Genomic DNA, 19,502 nt, shown 5'->3' with positions numbered 1-19,502 from the left:
TGTGCAATCCTCGCGGTAATTTTCTACTGTGCGTAACATTTCAGGATGTTCTTCGGTTTGATTTTGCGTTTGATATTTATCAGCTAAACAAATTCGACACCAATATTTGGAATTAAAAGAAGTTGAAAAGTCAATAATACTATTGATGCCTAAATTGTCACCAATTATAGATAATAATGCGAAATATATCGTCCGTTCTTCGTTATTTATATTTAAAATTATTCCATCTTTTTCTAGTTCTTTAATTTGCTTTATTATATTACTAAACATTTTTTTATTTCCAATTATTTTATAATGAACTTAGTTGTATGCCGTACGAGAAGAGGCCAATGATTTACACGCTCTGAAGTTAACGGATCCAAAATTTTTGAATTGTCCATAATATTAGTTTTTATACCTTCATATAAATAAAAATTGGTTCCGGGATATATTTCAACCTAAAAATGAATTACAATTATATTACTTTACCATAATAACATAAAAAACAATTAACAAATAAAGAATTAATATTTATTACATAATTTACCTTGCCTTTGCCGGAAGTTCGATAAAAATCAGAAATCTGCAACAAAAAATGTAGGGAAAATATTGTATTTTCAAAAAATTGTAAAGGGTTTATATTACTGTCTTAATTTTAAAGAAAAGAAAAAATATTACCTGAAAAGAAGATTCTTTTGAAGTTTCAGTGTTTTTATGCATATACGTGGATTTCATCGCAGAAACCACAGCCTCAAAAAATTTAATATTTGCTTCAGTTACTGAAAAAAGAAAACGTGGTCAATGTTAAGACTTTTTAAAATAACATAAATTAGAAACTTTAACAAAAAGAAAAATAATGTATTTACCTTCTGGAGCAAGAATCTTAAACGCATCCATAAATCTGTTTACTTTATCATTTATTTGAGTCTCATTACGTGTCGGATTATTTTCATCAGGTTGAAATGGTTCACTAGAAGTTCGTGAAGCTGATTCATGTCGTATGTCTTCTACCGTTGTTTCTTCAGTATTCTGCTGTGTTGAATGTTCCAGAGGTGATATTGGTTGAAACCATTTTGAATTTTCAGTACTTGTTGATGGCTGAAAATATCTTGCATCTTGATGTGTCGTGTAATTCGATTGTGTAAATGAAATCGAAGCCTGGGCTGATGAAATTGCAGTTCCGAAGTTGTATAAATCATCTGTAGTTGATGGATCCAGATGAGTATTTTGCGACTCTGTATGCGAAAGTGCAGATTGTGCATAAGAATTATTGAAATAATTCTCATTTGCACAATTTATATTCATAGCAGAGGTACATAACGAGTTGATCGTGGATGATGGAGCTAACGTTAAGGAAGGTGTTATGTCAATCGATTGTAAACTCGTGTGACTCGTGTCGTTTATATTTACGTCATCAAAAATTGATTTTTCTTTTAAAATTTTAGTGGCAACTTCAATGTTTGTTTGTTCATGAGCAATCTTTGTTACTTTTTTCTCTTGTTGTTGCTCTTTCTTTTTATCCAGAATTTCGGTTGAGAATATTTTCTCTGCAGGATCAGTTATTTTGCCTGTGTTACTATTAATGCATAATAGTTCTAAAGCTTCTTTCTCACCTAAAAGTTAAGAATTTTGTATATACAAGAATATTAGATAGAAGGTAAAAGTATCTCTACAAGCAAAATAAAAAAATATTTAATAGTATTTAAAATATTAATGATAAAAAATATATTAAATAATTTGTATCATTGTAAATAATTGTAAATAATTGTAAATTGTAAATAATTGAAAATTGTTAATAATTAAAACACTTACTACTTATTTTAAGCACTTTGGCTTTATGGTACGATGTTTTACCAGTCGATGTGTCCACCCATTTCAAAGATGCAACGGAACCTTCTGTGCGATATTTCTTCGGTATGCAAATGAGATCGATTATGTCACAGAGCATAGGCTCGCCCTTTTTATTCTTTTTCACTCTCTCACTGTTCTCTTTTTCCCAAAGAACAGCAGCCCATTGCTGTTTTACCTTGGGTTTTGGCATTGTATATGTACGTAGCATCGGTAGAATATCCAAATAATATAACTAAAAATTATAATTTGGGAATGAAGATAAGTTTTACACGTTACATTAATAAAAATACACGAACCAAATACATCGGCATTGACCATTGAAAAGGAGATCAAAAAACGTATAGTTACACTTACTTGAAACGCACTTCTCGTCGTAATAATAAATATCTTTTATGTAACTCACTTACCTTAGAGATATGATGGAAATTCTTACAATTTTTATTTCGTCGCGAGGATACACCTGTAGCACGGGAGATTTCAACAAACACAGGTAGCTACTAGCAACACAAAAGCGCGGATCAACGCGCGATATTAACAATTGACTCGGCGCGCTGTGTTCCTATTTTCACGCACTTTTTTTATCTGAGATTAATGTCGATTAAAGATACATCGATTAAAGATACATCAATATAAAAAACATTTTAATATTCTTGAGTACCATCGTCAGGTTTTTTAAAAACTTAACATGATTAGAAAACCCTTTCGTGATCGTTCTCGTAAAGGTAAATATCTTTTGACGAGAAAAGTGAAATTAAATACATCTGACACTAAGAAAGACAGCTTAATACGGTAAGATGATTACAATTTCTTTGAATACTATACTAATTTACATATTACCTAGATATAAGTTACAAACTAATCTATCATATTTAATCTTAATGTAGAATGCCAGGTTTCCGCGCGATCACCGGTGAATATTATTGTCACGCGTTTTTCGCGTGATACCGTATTCGACGAGCCGGGATATTGGGCGCGAGGCGACGAGCGAAGTAGTCGGTAGAAAGACGGCATTGCGAACGGTAGTAAGCGACAAATCGAGTGTAATTCAATACGAATAAATTATAATACATCAGAACGGTCGATCTTCAAAGTTCATACGCCCGCCAGCCATCCCATATAAAAATTAAAAGTAATAAACTTCTACATTAATATTATTAATTGTCGATTTTTTGTAGCAACTTTGTCCCCGTTATTAGCCAAAATAACAACTCGTCGGATGTAGAGAGTGTTTTGGACAACGAAAGTGAATTACTACATGTAAATACTGGAGAGGAACGTGAAAGGCAAAATGATACTGCCGGAAATAATCACATATTTGAAGAATCTGAAAACCAAGAAGTTGAAGAAAATAACGCAAACGAGAGTGACAACGATAACGATGATGCGGTTACTGAAGAAGAAAATGAAGAAAATAACGAAAACGCGAGTGACAACGAAAACGATGCGGCTGAAGAAGAACAGTTCGACGATAATCGACCTTTATACGCTGGGGCAACTCTTACAGTAGCCCAAAGTATGCTGTTAATTTTATCATTAGTTTTAAAACATAATTTAACTGGAACAAGTATTGCTGATATAATCACTGTGATTAATTTACATTGCCCGAATCAAGATTTAAAAAAAAATAGTTTGTACAAATTCAAAAAGTATTTTTCATGGTCGACTGAGAAGTTCACGAAACATTATTATTGCTCGGTATGCACGACGTCTCTCATTACGAAAAAATCGATTTGCAAAACGTGTCAAACGAATACAAGAATTTCTTACTTCATAGAAATGCCGTTTCTAAAAGAGCTCGAGTTGATGTTTCAACGAAAAAATTTTCGAGAACTTTTACTGTACCGTTTTCAACGTGAAGGTGGGCTGCGATTTAGCTCATTTCGGGATATTTACGATGGAAGTTTATATCAGCAGTACGTTCACAATGGATTTTTATCCAATCCGAATAATATATCATTTACATGGTACACAGATGGAATTCCAATTTTTAAGTCCTCTCATATAAGCATTTGGCCGGTATATTTAACTATTAATGAACTTCCTTATAAACATCGAATAAAAAAAGAAAACATTGTTCTTGTAGGCTTATGGTTTGGCAGTAATAAGCCATCTGCAAATCATTTTATGTATAAATTTCGATCGCAGTTTAGAACGCTTCTTCAAGGACTAGTTATTACTCTGTCAAGGCAAAATATTATAACTGTAAGAGGTATTGTTCTTGCCGGAACTTGTGACCTACCCGCGAAAGCTCAATTTCTTAATATGATGCAATATAATGGTGAATTCGGGTGTAATCATTGTAAGGATAAAGGTGAATCTTTTACGCATCCTATAACATGGGGTACTTCTCGCGTATATTCATATAATAAATATCCGATAATGAGAACATCAGTTGAAACGATTGAAAATGGTAATCAGGCATTGCAAGATAAAAAATCAGTAAATGGTGTAAAAGGTCCTTGTGCTTTATCCAAATTAATGTCCGATTTTATTAACGGTACAGCTATTGATTACATGCACTGCATTTTTTCTGGTGTAGTAAAAAAATTGTTATACTTTTGGTTAGATTCTAATTTTTCTAACGAACCGTTTTCACTACGTGCAATATCCAGCGTCGTAGATTCGCGATTAACTTGTATAAAGCCACCTAAATTTGTACATAGAATGCCACGTACTGTGTTGGATCTTTGCCATTGGAAAGCTTCAGAATTAAAAATGTGGTTCTTTTATTATTCTGTTCCAATACTCGAAAAAATCATGAACCCAATTTACTTTCGGCATTATTTACTTCTTGTAAATGGCATTTCACTTTTAAATTCGTCATGCATTACTGTTAAAAATATCGAAGATGCCGAACGTTTATTACACGAATTTGTAAGAGAATGTCCAACACTGTATGGTATTCAATTTTGTAGTATTAATGTTCATCAAATTCTACATTTACCTGACTGTGTAAAACGACTAGGACCACTCTGGATTTATTCATGCTTTCCATACGAAGACATTAATGGTAAAATTCTGAAACTAGTTCACGGTACAACACACATAGAGTCGCAAATAGCATCTGCACATATTTTTTAAATAAAAATGATAAAGCAATTAGACGAGTTACTAGAAGGCCCAGTACGTGATTTTATTGTCGATTTTAAACACCAGGTAAAAATACATGAACGAATTGATATCGGTTGTTATAGTGTAGGCAGTTATAAACGAGTTTTTACACTCCCTCTATATATTCAGCATGCTTTGATGAATTCAAATCTTCCACTTGAGAATGTTCATACTTATTTAAGATTATTGAAGGATAGTAAACTATTTATTAGCGAAATGTACGATAGAGCAAAAAATACGCTCTCTTCATGTGTTAACTATAAAAAAAATTTAGAGGAAAAACTAGGAATAATTTACTGTTTTGTAAAAATTTCCAAGTGTACTTGTGGCGATCATTGCATGTGTGAGGGAGAGCATTTTGCGATTATTACAGAAATGGTAAAAGACGGTATATTCCATGTTCGCGGAGATGCTGAACTTCGAGTTACGTTATCTCATTTGCATAAATGCCATCGAGGAAACGTAATTGTTGCTATACCAGTTGCATCTCTTAAATCAGTATGCGTTCATATAAAAATTGATAATCGATCCGTTATAGGACAAGTAATTAATTCTGTAGAACTGGAATAAAGCAGATATTTAATGAATATATGTCTAAGAGATTATTTTAAATTATATTTATGTTCTTTTTATTTACCTGTATATTGCATAATAGAAAACACACACGCATATATAAAAAGCCTGTACATATAAAAACGCGTAGGAAATCGAAAACGTGTAGAAAGGGTTTGAGGAGTAAGTATGACGACGATACATGAAACGTGTGTGGAGGGTTTGCGGAGTGAACTCACTCCGTAGACCCTCCGTACGTGTCGTGGCGTGGAATATTAGGACGTCTACGGAGGGTATGTGGAGTCACGATTCAAATGATGAATTGTAACGAGAGCAAACGGAGGTTCGATCATACTCAGAGGAAGTTTAAGGAGGGTCCCGACAGTGATCTTTAAATGATAGAACCTGAAAGTAGAGTCAAAATAGATTATAAGCAGGGTGCATAGTACGACGGCACATGCTTCTTCAAAGGATTTTGAGTGAACGCAGAGTATTCGGAGGGTCTAAATTTTGACTCGGGTTACACGGAGGGTCCAAATTTCGACTCGGGACGCTATTTATTTTACTTTATGACTTTTTTTTATACTCATTATCCAATAAGAAACAAAATTAAACTAAAAAATGACAAAATTATGTGACGCTATTTATTTTACTATATGACTTTTTTAATACTTATTATCTAATAAAAAACAAAATCAAACTATCTAAAAAATGACAAAGTTGTGTAACGTTATATAATATACTTAATGCCTACTTTTTTTTAATTAATATTTTCTTTATTAATATTGAACATCTCTTTAATTAATTCCATTATACATGAAGACATTTTGTCCCATTTTGTTGACATTTTAAAAAAGCTTCTTTGCAAAAGAAGCCATAAGTGCTCACACTCAGGTGGATATAATGCATATAACACATGAAAAGATTTAAAACAAATTTCAAAAGCTTTAAAAACAGACGATATTTTGTACAAAATTTTGTCAATGCAGATGTACGCGCTGTCAATTTCACAATAAGTTGCTCCCACGACAATAATGAAGAGTTGCACAGTCAAACCCAGTTTTTCCATGTATTTCCTTCTTTTTTCTTGAATTAGGACAATGTCGGCCGGTAACTGAAATAAACAAGTAAATTTCATATATTAATACATTTTTATTAATTTTTATTACATTTAATTTAAAAAATATTTTGTTACGTCAGGAAGGTTAATTTTGTTTAATTAATTAATTGGAAGAAATTCCTCGGAATGGACTTTGCCGGTAGGGTAGGAAAGTGACGTACCACCGAATTTATGTGTGATTCGAAATTTGAATCTACACAATTTTACGCGCAGATTATTTTAGGACTTCAATTGAGCGCGTAAGTGGTTCTTTTTAGAGAAAGGAAATGAATCCTTATTCTCTGGGATAGAACCAGGCGTGATTGATCGCTTAGACAGGATAAGTTAGGGTAATCATAAAATAATTAAGTCACGATTTTAATAACACTAAATTAACAAATTAATTTAAAACAAATGACTCTAATTACAAAATCAAAAATAATCCATACAAAGACAAATAAACAATTTAGAAAATTCATACAGCTCGTTTGAAATATAAAAATAGTGTGAAAGTTTTTACGGAACAAATCAAATAATAAGAAAAAAGTTGTAGGCGAATGAACAGATATAATTTTAACATAACGGAGTTGAGTATTTACAGTATATACATGAGTGTAAGCGTGTGTGTGTGTGTGTGAATAATTATTAGTCTAGAGTGACCTCCTCGATTTCCACCACCCTCGCCGTGGATCTCGGGAAAACCAGGTCTATTAATCGCATCGGGGCCAGGAAAGGAAATTCCACCCCGGGATAGTAGATGAAAAAGTGAAAATCAGGATCAGATCGAGCTGCCTGAATCCTGATCTCCTCTGGCTCGAAGTGGTCAGGGCCGATGGAGAAGGCCCTTTCCGAGACAGGATCTGTCCACGGAGTACAGGCCCTGCGGAGGAGCTCCAGGAGAGGGTCTACAACCTCTCTTGGTTCTGGACGCTCCTCGAGGATCTCTATACTCGGGACCGGAGATGGAGGTTGATCGGGGAAGTCTACTCCTGGGAGAGAGATAGAGTCATCTTCGCCCAGAGAGTCGGCTTCCTCAGGTTCGATGGGAAAAGGAGGTGGTGAAAGAGGAGAGGTGCAGGCTCTTGGCTCATCTCTGGGAAACTGTGGCTCAGAGACGAGGGAAGAATTCGGGGTATAAGAAGGAGTCGTGGGGCGGAATTGTTCCGATCCCGGCTCCGTGGACTGAGATGAAAAATTGTGCTCGTCGGAAGGATTTGTAATAGAGTTGTCTCGGTACTCCTCTTCTTCCGGGAAATAGCCGTGTAACGGCTTCGGATCGCCGTGGATAGGAGATGGTGGCGGAGGGCCCGGACGAGGAGACCAAGGTCTCTCCTCGTGGCGCGCGGGAGACACGAAAACCTCTTCAGTTGGTGCCGCCGCGAGCAGATATTGTATGAAGAAGCGGCGGACCAGCTCCCTCAAATTTTTGATTTGCTTATTCCGCCGCGCCCGACTCTTCTTTAAAGTTTTCTTATTGTGAGATTCCACTAAAATTATTAATTGATTTTAATTAAATTTGAACTGAATTTCTTGGAAAGTTTAATAACAATGGAGTGAAGGAGATTCGTCACCGACGAATTCCGAAGGTCTCAACCCGCCCATGAGAGATTCCGCGTAATCTATCTTCGGCGAGAATCGCTTGCCGATTCTTTAGCCGAGAACAGTCGCCAAAGTTCCAGCAATATTTCGCGGCGTTAACCACAGAAAATCGCTAGTTATTCGACAGCATGTCTCAACCGGTGTTCGGAAGCAGATATTCTCACACATTTAACGGATCACGGGAACAATCAGAACAGATTCAAAACCGCGGAGCCTCGACTCTGACATTTCTTTCTCTCTTAGACAACACTTGGAAATAATTAATTAAGAAATATATTTAGTGGAATCGTGTTTTTCGCCAAGATACATATTAAATCGTTGGAACTTACTTTGTAGGAGATCTTCAAACTGCTTCCTCGATAGATTCGGATCGACTTGCACACTCAAAGCACTCACGTAAGGTTTAAGTAAACTGTTTCGGCTTGTGGCTGAGATGCAAGAGAGCGTGCTCAGCCTGAGCACAAGATTTTATAAGCTCGGAAAAAGGGAGAACTCTTCCCGAATTTTCATTTTTCTGAGATTCTAATCTCTCATTTGCAGAGCTTATTCCTCCACTTTTCCTATCTCAAAATTATTGGGCACTCGCACTTCATCCCTTCTCTATTTTAAGTTTTCGCCCTTAGTTTCTAAATTTTGGTGAGGAGTTTCCGAAATCCATTGGTTTTAAGGAAGTGATATGCCTACGAAGCACCCCCGCTTCAACGAGTTACCCCTTCCGAGCCTTCCAGAATTTTTCTATCATTTCCATCGAGAGATGGTAGGGTAACTTTTACTTTCCATACGACATATGGTTACCTGGCTTTTATTGCCTTTGCCTGCGCCACATACTCCGGTAATTTCGGGTCTCTCGCGCCCTTGGTTTTTCTAAAGCTCAGGATCGGTACGCAATTACAATTTTAAGAAAAAAGTTATTTTTCTTTTTCTATGACAGACAGGTTATCAAAGTTGAAATATTTATGAGCTCTTAAATTTTGATTTTTTTGTGTTATGTCTAGACAAATTCTTTGTCTGACATCCGTTGGCGCACGTTCGCAATTTGTTGCATGTTTTTTTATGCTTTCACGCAACAAATTGTCCCGGAATATGTGAACGTCTGTTGAATTATTTTTTGAAAGGCCCTGAAGTTCCTTTTTTTTTTATATTTCAATGGACTACGGTCTACCTTCCCCTTAACTAAAATTTTAATATACGTCGAAAAAAAGAGATGCGGAGTCGGAGACGTAACACCCCCCGACTTAGACAAATGTTGGGGCTTTAATTCGCAACATTTGCATGGAATAAAGATTTCTCTTTTTTTCGTAGTTCCATACTTAGTTCTAAGAACTTACATTTTTTATTTTTTTTTAGGCTATCATTTTATATATGTCAGGAATAAGGTCTTGAATCAACGAACTCAAGGTCTTTGTTAGCTATCTTAGATTTTGTTACCCGTGAGTCACACATATCAATATTCGCGCTGCGTGACTTCTCGGCTATTCTTTTATGATCCTATCCTCTTTATTCATTATCTATCTCATTGTCTTATTCTGTTCCGATCGCTCTACCAAGACGGATGTATTCTCTTAAATAAAAACTCTTGTACTTTTCAAGTTGCGCGGCCTTTTATTTACGGACCTTTTTCGACAGGTTATGGGCCCAGGGTGCTATACGCGAGTGCCGCGAAATTCATAACAAGCCAATTAAACTGTTTGTGAGTGCGCTCAGTAGTAAGAATTATGGCAACGATGTCAAGTGCACAAAACATTGAAAAACTAGACGGTGCAAACTTTGAATCATGGAAACTCATGATGAAGAGTGTGCTGATCTGCAACGAATTGTGTAGTAAAAACGGAACAGAATCAAACTGAGTGGACAACAAAGGACCAGAAGGCCTTGGCGCTGATAACCCTGAGTGTCAAGAGCAGTCAACTGAGCCATATCAAACGAGCCGAGTCAGCAAAGGAGGCATGGAACCTATTAGTACAACTATATGAGTCAAGGGGTCCGGTAAGGAAAGCCAGCTTATACAAAAAGCTTTACCGCATGCGAAAAGATTCGGCACAGAGCATGACGTCATACATTAGCTCTTTCTGTGACATTTCGGAAAAATTAAAAGAAGCAGGAATAGACATACCCGACGAGCTGCAATCTATAATGATTCTGAATTCTCTGCCTTCTGAATATGAAAACTTTTGTATTGCCATCGAATCACGTGATGCTATACCAAACGTAGAAGCTCTGAAATCCAAACTGATAGAAGAGGAAGCGAGACAAAAAGAACGAGATGCCAATCACAGCACTCAAGAGGAAAACGACGCATTAATTGCTAAAGACAAATTTAAATCATTTAATAAATATGTTAAGCAAAACCCGCGGCATTCTAAAAATAAATTAAAGTTTTCAGGAAAATGCTTTAAATGCGACAAAGTAGGACACCGTGCAGCGGATTGCAGAAGCGAAAAGAGACAGACGCACAAAGCAAACGCGGAGGATGCGATGTCTGCGGCCGTACTCTCCTTGGAAGCGCATCACTCGAATGAATGGTGCCTGGACAGCGGAGCCACGCGTCATATGTGCAACGATCCGAAGAAATTTCTTCAACTAACTGAAGACGCGGGCTGCCAAGTATTTACTGCAACCAACCAAAGCATGAGGCCAGCCGGAACAGGCACAGTAAAGCTAAGTGTAAAATCTAGAGGAAACACAATAAGCCATCTAAAATTACAAGATACCCTCTTAGTTCCTGAATTTCGGAACAATTTGCTTTCAATATCTTGCATGACGGACAACGATTATACCGTTGTATTTACTAAAGACTTTGCAGAAGTCAAGCGCAAAGATGGAACTGTGGCAATTAGAGCAAAGAGGCAAGGCCATTTATACGTTACGAGCCCCGCACATATGGATGCGAACAATGCCACCGCACTGGACTCTATCCCGGAAGACACAAAACAACTTAGATGGCATGAGAGATATGGACATCTAAACTATCAGGATCTCAATAAACTGAAACGAGAAGAAATGGTCCAAAATATGAGCATGGAGCCCATACGAGAAAAATTAAACTGTGAAGTATGCGACAAAGCGAAGATCCATCAAATACCGTATACCGAGTCGACGAGCCACTCCAAAGAAAAACTCGGATTAATATATTCAGATATTTGTGGTCCCTTTAACGTTGAATCCATAGGAGGAGCGAAATATTTCGCAACATTTATAGACGATCACACAAGATATACGCAAGTGGTCATGCTAAAGAAGCGCTCAGACATTCTGAACGCCTTCAGGATTTATAAGAAAAGAGTTGAAAAAGAAACCGGTTGCCCAATCAAAAAGATCCGCACCGACAACGCCAAAGAATATGTATCAAGGGAATTCACCGAATATCTTGAAACCGAAGGTATTGGACGACAATTAAGTGTGGAATACACTCCACAACAAAACGGAATCGCCGAAAGAGCGAACCGCACTCTTGTGGAAATGGCTCGCTGCATGCTGATACAATCAAATCTACCAAAAAGCTTATGGGGCGAAGCGATAAACACAGCTACATTTATAAGAAATAGATGCCCATCAAGAAAACTTGGGAACATTACACCAACGGAAGCATGGACCGGCACGAAACCATACGTAGGTTTCATGCGCATTTTTGGAAGCAAAGTAATCGCCTTGAACAAAGAAGGTAAACGCAATAAATTTGAACCCAAAGGAGAAGAATACATTTTAGTCGGATATTCTGAAGAATCAAAGGCTTATCGCCTTTGGAAACCGAAGACTAGAAAAGTCATTAAACGAAGAGATGTGCGTTTTCATGAAAAATTAAGTAAAGAAAACAGGCGAACCAACGATTACTTTGAAGCACCTACAGATATCCTGGGAACCGTCGAGCAACACGCGAAGAAGGAAACACCACATTCAACAGTCTCCAAGACTGAAAGGCAGGACATCAAAGAAGACAACACGGAAGATTATGCGACCTCACCGAAGGCGGAATCCTTCGAAAACGAAGGAATACGAGATACTTACCAACGAGGTCCCGGACGGCCCCGAGTCCAACGAACCGGCCTACCAGGAAGACCAAGAAAATTATTCCAAGAGGCAGCTAATTTTACCTACAAAAAGGATCTCGATGAACCCGACAGCGTAGAAGACATTTACAACAGGGAAGACAAAGATTTATGACTAGCAACGATGGAAGATGAATATAATTCACTCATACAAAATAATACATGGACGCTTGTGGAACGTCCGCAGGACGCTAGAATTTTATCCAATAGATGGGTATTTAAGTTAAAACGCAAGCAAAACGGAGAAATTGACCGCTATAAAGCAAGACTGGTAGTACGCGGAAATGAACAGCGAAAAGGAATAGACTTCGGAGAAGTTTTCTCACCCGTAGCAAGATTTGAAACTATTCGCACCTTTTTAGCTGCAAGTGTCCAAAATAAAATGCACGTACACCATATGGATGTCATCTCCGCATACGTCCAAGGGGACCTGTCCACAACTATCTACATGAACCAGCCGGAAGGTCTCGAAATCAAGGGTCAAGAGGACAAAGTATGCTCTCTACAACGGCCACTTTATGGCCTAAAGCAATCTGGCCGTGAATGGTATAAGAAGCTGGATACTTACCTGTCAAACATCGGCATGAAGAAAACTCAAACGGATCCATGTGTATATGTAGACAGCGATGCAGAAAGCGACGTAATAATTATTGTCTATGTTGACGACTTATTAATAGGTTCGCGCGATATTCATAAATTAAATGAAAGAAAACGACAAATGCAGCAGATGTTCAAGATGAACGACTTAGGCCCATTAAGTAATATTTTAGGTGTAAACGTAGAACGTGACGGGCCCACAGGAAAAATTAAACTTACTCAAACCAGGTACATCAACGACTTGCTCGCGAAGTTTGAAATGCAAGATTGCAAGCCAGCATCGACCCCCATCGAACAAGGCGTCAAGATCACCAAAGAAGATCGACCAAAAACAGAAAAGGAATTCTTAAAGATGCAAAATACACCATACAGGGAACTGGTCGGTGGTCTAATCTATTTAGCCAACGCTACTCGTCCCGACCTGGCATTCACCGCAAGCATGTTGAGCCGATTCTGCTCTCAACCTGGACTACCACATTGGAAACTAGCGAAACGAGCCCTACGCTATCTTAAGGAAACTGCGAATTTAGGTATTATTTACGAAACGGATAGCAATAAATTACATGCATACGTCGACGCTGACTGGGGCAGTGACATCGATGACCGAAGATCTTTTACAGGAAGTGTCGTGATTTTAGCAAACGGACCGATCAGTTGGCAAGCAAAGAAACAACGTTCTGTGGCATTATCGACCATGGAGGCCGAATACATGGGATTGTCTGAAGTCACGAGAGAAACTATTTACTTGAAAAGACTATTGCGACACATGAAACTATCAAATTGTTACGATAATTGTACTACAATTTATTGCGATAATCAAAGTGCGATAGTATTAAGTAAAGATTCCGTACATCATTGTAAGAGTAAACATATCGATTTGAGATATCATTTTGTTAAAGAAGTCCAGGAACAGGGCGAAATCAAAATTACGTATACGAGCACAGACTCAATGACGGCGGATATACTTACCAAACCTTTATCGACAATTAAACACTACCGCTGTATAAAATAATTAAATTTAGTGAGTACGTCGATAGGAGGGATGTCAGGAATAAGGTCTTGAATCAACAAACTCAAGGTCTTTGTTAGCTATCTTAGATTTTGTTACCCGTGAGTCACACATATCAATATTCGCGCTGCGTGACTTCTCGGCTATTCTTTTATGATCCTATCCTCATTATTCATTATCTATCTCATTGTCTTATTCTGTTCCGATCGCTCTACCAAGACGGATGTATTCTCTTAAATAAAAACTCTTGTACTTTTCAAGTTGCGCGGCCTTTTATTTACGGACCTTTTTCGACAATATATATAAAAAATTTTTTTTTTTAATTTTAGTTTGTTTATTTCTCTGTACATATATATATATATATATTCGCTTATATATCTTTTTTTTAAAACGAAATTCTAATAATATTTTCTATGTCGACAATAAGTGATTGCAGGTCAAGGTTTATTTTTATTTTTCCTTCGTTTCTAGAACGAATAGATTTTGACGCGACACGGGAGACTTCTTTTTAGAGATTAAATCTCCATTAGTCAGGTTTGATTTTAATAGCCTAGGATTGTTCTTGACCTTGTCAAATTTGAAATAGAACAATGTGGCGTTTTTTTTTTCGCTCACTATTATGTGTATGCTCCTTTCAACACTACACTCAAATTTGGGGTCTATTGAACATTTTGATGAATGGTCTCCTGACCGCTCATTTTTGGTTTGGCTACACGCTTTTCTGACTGACGCGTGGCCTTCTCCCTTCCACTCCTCCTTGAGTGGAACTACTATTTCCTCCTTTTCCTTTTCTGCAATCTCTTATTTTAGTCTTACGTTACTAAAGTTTTTTTTTTATTTTTTTATAAGTATTTTTTTATAAATTTTTTCTCTCTTTTTTTTTATATATATATGTGCAATTTTTGATTTAAGTTGTTTGTTTCAGGAAAAAAAAAAAATAATAGCCTATTATTTTACTTATCAACTAATACATCCCTATGAGTATTAATGTTATTGGTACGCAAATTTAAGGTTATAAAATGTTTATTGAATGTTAATTATAATTGTCCCGGGGGCCTTAATTTTCTAAATTCCTGCCGCTCTATTACATTGTTCGGCCCTATTACATGATTAATTATAACGTTGGAGCTTCTTACTGCCGCTCCTGCCTGCTCCAGTGCATGGGCCAGGTCATGGCTCCGGTAGTCGTCCGGCCGGTGGATTGCAAAGTCCACTTCGGCGAACTCTCCCCCCGAGGCCCGCCGGATCTTCAAATGCCCCCACTCTTTTTCAATTAGGGCCCGAGTGAGGATAACGTCCCGCTCCGTCCAGCCGGTGGGGGATATTGGCCGGATCCCATGCGCCCCGCACGGGATGGCTTGCCACGGTTGCTCCTTGAACCGATTCTCTAAGCGGCAGCAATCGAACTTGGGGCGATGTATTTTCCGCCCCCAGTCCTTTAGATGGATGGTGACGTCAGTGTGAGACGTCACCTCCGTTATGATCCCTCGCTGCCACCGTTTCCCCTCCTTCACAGCGACCAGGGTCCCGACATGGATATGATCGGGCGCCAGCGTGAGCTTTGTCCCGATCCTTTTCATCCGCATGGTGAGGTATTCTAGGAGCTCGTTCAGTTCCTCTTGCCCATTTTTCAGCTTCACCCAAAATAATGTGGGCGACTCCACCTCCAATACTCTGGCCTCCAGGGACGACCGAGTTAGATGATAGGTGTTGATCGTAGGGATCGTAGCCTCCATTTTAGCAATTAAATCTTCTTTCTTCTTATTCTAAAAACAAGTAGGTTTTAGTAAAGGGTAAAATAATAAGAGAAATAATTGATGCCAAATTTGTTGCAAGTAAATAAAAAAAAACGTTGCATGTACGGAAATACATGAGGAGAAAAAATATAACAGCTGAAATTTTAATGTTTTAACTCCAGAGAATAAGTTGCATTTTCTCGGGCAGGTAAAAGTGGATAGCGTCGTTCCGTGTCTGCTTCATGATTTGTTTCAGATTCTTCAACAGGATATAAATCGTTATGTATTTGTTTCAAACTCTCTTGTTCCGGCATTACTGGTGCACTAGGTTTCTCATATCTTGGTCTCTTTTCTCCCAGATGTAGTAAGAGTTGAGTTAATGAATCCCAGATGGCTCCAATTAAATATAGTGACCATCCGTATACTGTATGTAATGCGTAGCCATGAACAAGAGTATCGAGTATTAGTTTAATTCCGCGAATACATAGGAATATTCCCAGCATTCCGGCACTGACATTTCCAAAAATCAAAAATTTACTCCACATTTTATTCCATGCGGAGGTGGCTACTTTTTCTATGGATGCCTCGTCCATAAGGTTAGAAATTAATCCTCCATGGATCGACGTAGCTTCTCCCATTACTCCCCTTGCTACTGTGTTAAGTAACGCGGGTCGTTCGGCAGGGAACATTATATGATCTCTCAGATGTTCGAGATCTTTTTCACTGTAAATTCCGCTGGCTGCTAAAGATCCTGGATTTGTATAATGCCATGTAGGTTTAGTCATTGGCTTGATTGTTATTGGAGGTAATGTTCGTTCTGGCGTAGGTATCATTCGATACCATCCGTCATTCAAGAAATACATCGGAGGAATTACTCGGTTACATGAAATTTGAGTTCCAGTTTTCGTCAATATGTGCGTTTGTGGTGATAAGAAATATGTGTCGTTACTTCTTAATACCGGTAGCTCAGAATAACACTCTCTTACATGCTGAATTTTAACATCTACTGGCGTGCATTTAATTATATGTACAACTTCGCCTGATATTACGGCCATATAGCTAGGTCCCTTCATAATTTGATATGCAAATTCATCGGGTGAATTAACGGCAATACTCAATGCATTTTTTAATACTTGCTGTTCTAAATTACAGCGTTGTTTTAACACATCTCGATACAGAGAATTCATCTGGGATCGGATATGTTTTTCCACGTATACAAATTTTAAATTCACATAAGTAAATATATCTAAATTCTCAACGGGTAATGGTCGTTTGCGCGCGAATAATTCTCCTTTTGTGGTTTCTAAAATAAGCAGTTTAGGATGTTCTGTTTTTATTAATGTATATCCGCATAAAGGTTCTTCTCCTGTTTTAGTCAGAGCAAAAGTTACATCGTTAGTTGATAATGAATATACAATTTGTGGTTTTTCATAGAGTGTATCGAGCATTCGGTTAGCATATCCTTCATATAGGATGTCGTAATTATTGAATTTACAATAATCAGTCGGTAATGTTTGCCAAAATGTATAACCTCCGTCGATATCTATGCAGTTATTATCTGCATAAGTACAGGCGGTTCCTGATCGTAATCGAATTTGATTTGTTTCTAAATTAACAGTTGCTTGGTGAGTGGTTAAAGTAATGGTAATTATGGCTTGCACTACGACATTGTGCCAGCTGCCATACGGATCAGAGTAATAACTGCCTGAGCATTGTCCGTCCATACTTGTTGTTCCTGCGAGTGTAACTGGTCGCATTATTGTTTGATTCACTTTTAATCCATAAACATGTGTATAAGTTGAAAAAGAAAATGATCCGGTTGCATGCATCTTTTTACATTGATCTGCTGTGGTTTCAAAAACGTATTCAGCTTGTCCGTTAGTCACGATTGAAGTATGTGAATGCATTCCACAGTAATATACATGTCGGTTAATTGATACTTTGCATTGTATCACTTGTAATCCTTCGAATTTAGATATTTGAAGCAGCTGTATATAAGTTCGGTCTACTTGAGGTTGAGTTAACGGTATATTGCAGTTTTCGACGTCTAATAACGATAAGGTTGTGACATTTAAATTCGCAGATCCGCAATCGTAGCCAATTATTCCGTTTATTTCAGTAACGTGCATGAAGACAATCACACCGATAATCCATTTAAATCTCGAATCCATCTGAAAATACAATTTTATTTTTATTCATTCGGTTTAATGTATGATACTCGTAGCCTATTCGGGTGCACAACTTTTGTATTTTTCGTAATTCTTATCCTCACGTTATTTTTATTTAGAATTTCTAAAACTTCATGAGGCCCAGTGTATTGATTACCGAATTTACCGGGCTTCGGTTCCTTCAATAAAAATACGTAGTCTCCGGGCTTAAAAGTTTTCGGATTTATTTTCCTGTCATAAAATTTCTTAGATTTTTCTTTTGCTTCTGTTACATTCTTGAAGGCGTTTGTTTGCAAATTATGGAGCTGTGTGACGAAGCCTATTAAGTAATCGTCGTAGCTAGCTAACTTTTCCTCCGGGCCGAGAGGTTCGTCCGTCGGTACTCTAGCTATTTTTCCGAATACTAATTCATACGGTGTATGTTTCGTGGCTTCATGTACACAGGTGTTGTAATTAAACATAGCAAGTCCGACCCACTTATCCCATTCCTTTTGCTCGTTTGCGTATTGTTTTAAATATTCGCCAAGAGCATGATGAGATCATTCCAAAGATCCGTTGGATTGTGGGTGAAATGCTGTTGTTCGAAATTTTTGTATCCTAAATATTTTCGCTACCTTTTTAATTAAATCACTTATAAAATTTCTACCTTGGTCGGTTAATATTGCTTTCGGAGCTCCCAATACACAAACAAATCTGTCTACAAATACTTCAGCTATTGTTTCAGATGTCTGGTTTTGTAGAGGTATGCCCATGCAGAATTTTGTTATTTGATCTTGCATGGTCAGGATATATTCATTCCCTCTGTCAGTTTTTGGTAGAGGCCCCACAATATCCATAGCAATTTTATCAAAAGAAGTTCCCGGTGTGTCGGTTATTAGCATGGGTTGCTTAGTTTTTACCCTAACTAATTTTTTTAACTGACACTGTAAACATTGTTGAATATACAGTTGAACTTCCTGTTTTAAATTCTCCCAGTAATATTTATGTTTAATTCTATTGTATGTTTTATTTACTCCGCGGTGTCCCCCTGTTGGTGAACAATGCATTTCTCCGATTATCGACGACCGGAGATCTCTGGGAGGATATTTTATTGATCCGTTGCAAATTATTAATTTTGTAGGTGAATTTAAGAAGATTATATGCAGCAGATTTTTGATTTCGCTCCAAGGTACGTTGTTTACTAAATCGGTTTTTGCAATACTAATTGTTTGCAAATTTAATTTTTCGGAGATAGCTCGCAGATTTTTAATAGCTGTGGATATATGTTGCAGAGTTAAAGTTGGTCCTTCCCGGACTCCCTCGCTGATTGGTAAAATAATGTGATAATATTTTTTATACTTAATAGGTTGTGCTTCGCCTAAGGTTAGCGTTCTTATTTTCGGTAATTCGTTTCTTTCAAATAGTTTCTGAGAACCTGAATCTAAAGGGTTTTCCTCGGTGTCTGTAAAATATGTGATATTATCCTTTCGTAAAAATAATAAATCGCGTGTTTCAATTATATTGTTAGGTATATCTTGTATATCGGTGATAACAGATAAATTTTTACTTTCGTCCGTTTCACTTTCGCTTTCGCTTCCGTCGTCACTTTCTTTTTCTTCGTCGGGGTCCTCCTTTTGAATTTCAAGTTCTTCTATTTGTTCGTTTTCCTTTTCAATTATATTTTCTTTTAATGATTCCATTCTTTCTTTCTTTGCTGTTTGGCTTCGTGTCTGGATCCTACGTTCCGTCGGTGGATCATGAATTAATGCCTGTTCC

At 37.3% G+C, this 19,502-nt stretch overlaps 1 protein-coding gene across 1 annotated transcript; it reads left to right on the top strand.

Annotated features, from left to right (window-relative positions):
• Positions 1-699: 699 nt before the first annotated feature.
• Positions 700-9,772, top strand: LOC139108062 (uncharacterized). Its single transcript, XM_070666063.1, has one exon. The coding sequence runs from the start codon at positions 3,346-3,348 to the stop codon at positions 4,909-4,911; it is 1,566 nt and encodes a 521-aa protein (XP_070522164.1). The 5' UTR covers positions 700-3,345; the 3' UTR covers positions 4,912-9,772.
• The last annotated feature ends 9,730 nt before the right edge of the window (positions 9,773-19,502 follow it).

The sequence above is a fragment of the Cardiocondyla obscurior genome, linkage group LG14 (assembly GCF_019399895.1).
Source record: "Cardiocondyla obscurior isolate alpha-2009 linkage group LG14, Cobs3.1, whole genome shotgun sequence".
Lineage (NCBI taxonomy): Eukaryota > Metazoa > Arthropoda > Insecta > Hymenoptera > Formicidae > Cardiocondyla > Cardiocondyla obscurior.
The sequence above is the reverse complement of the archived record's forward strand: the minus strand, read 5'-3'. Positions and strand labels throughout refer to the sequence as shown.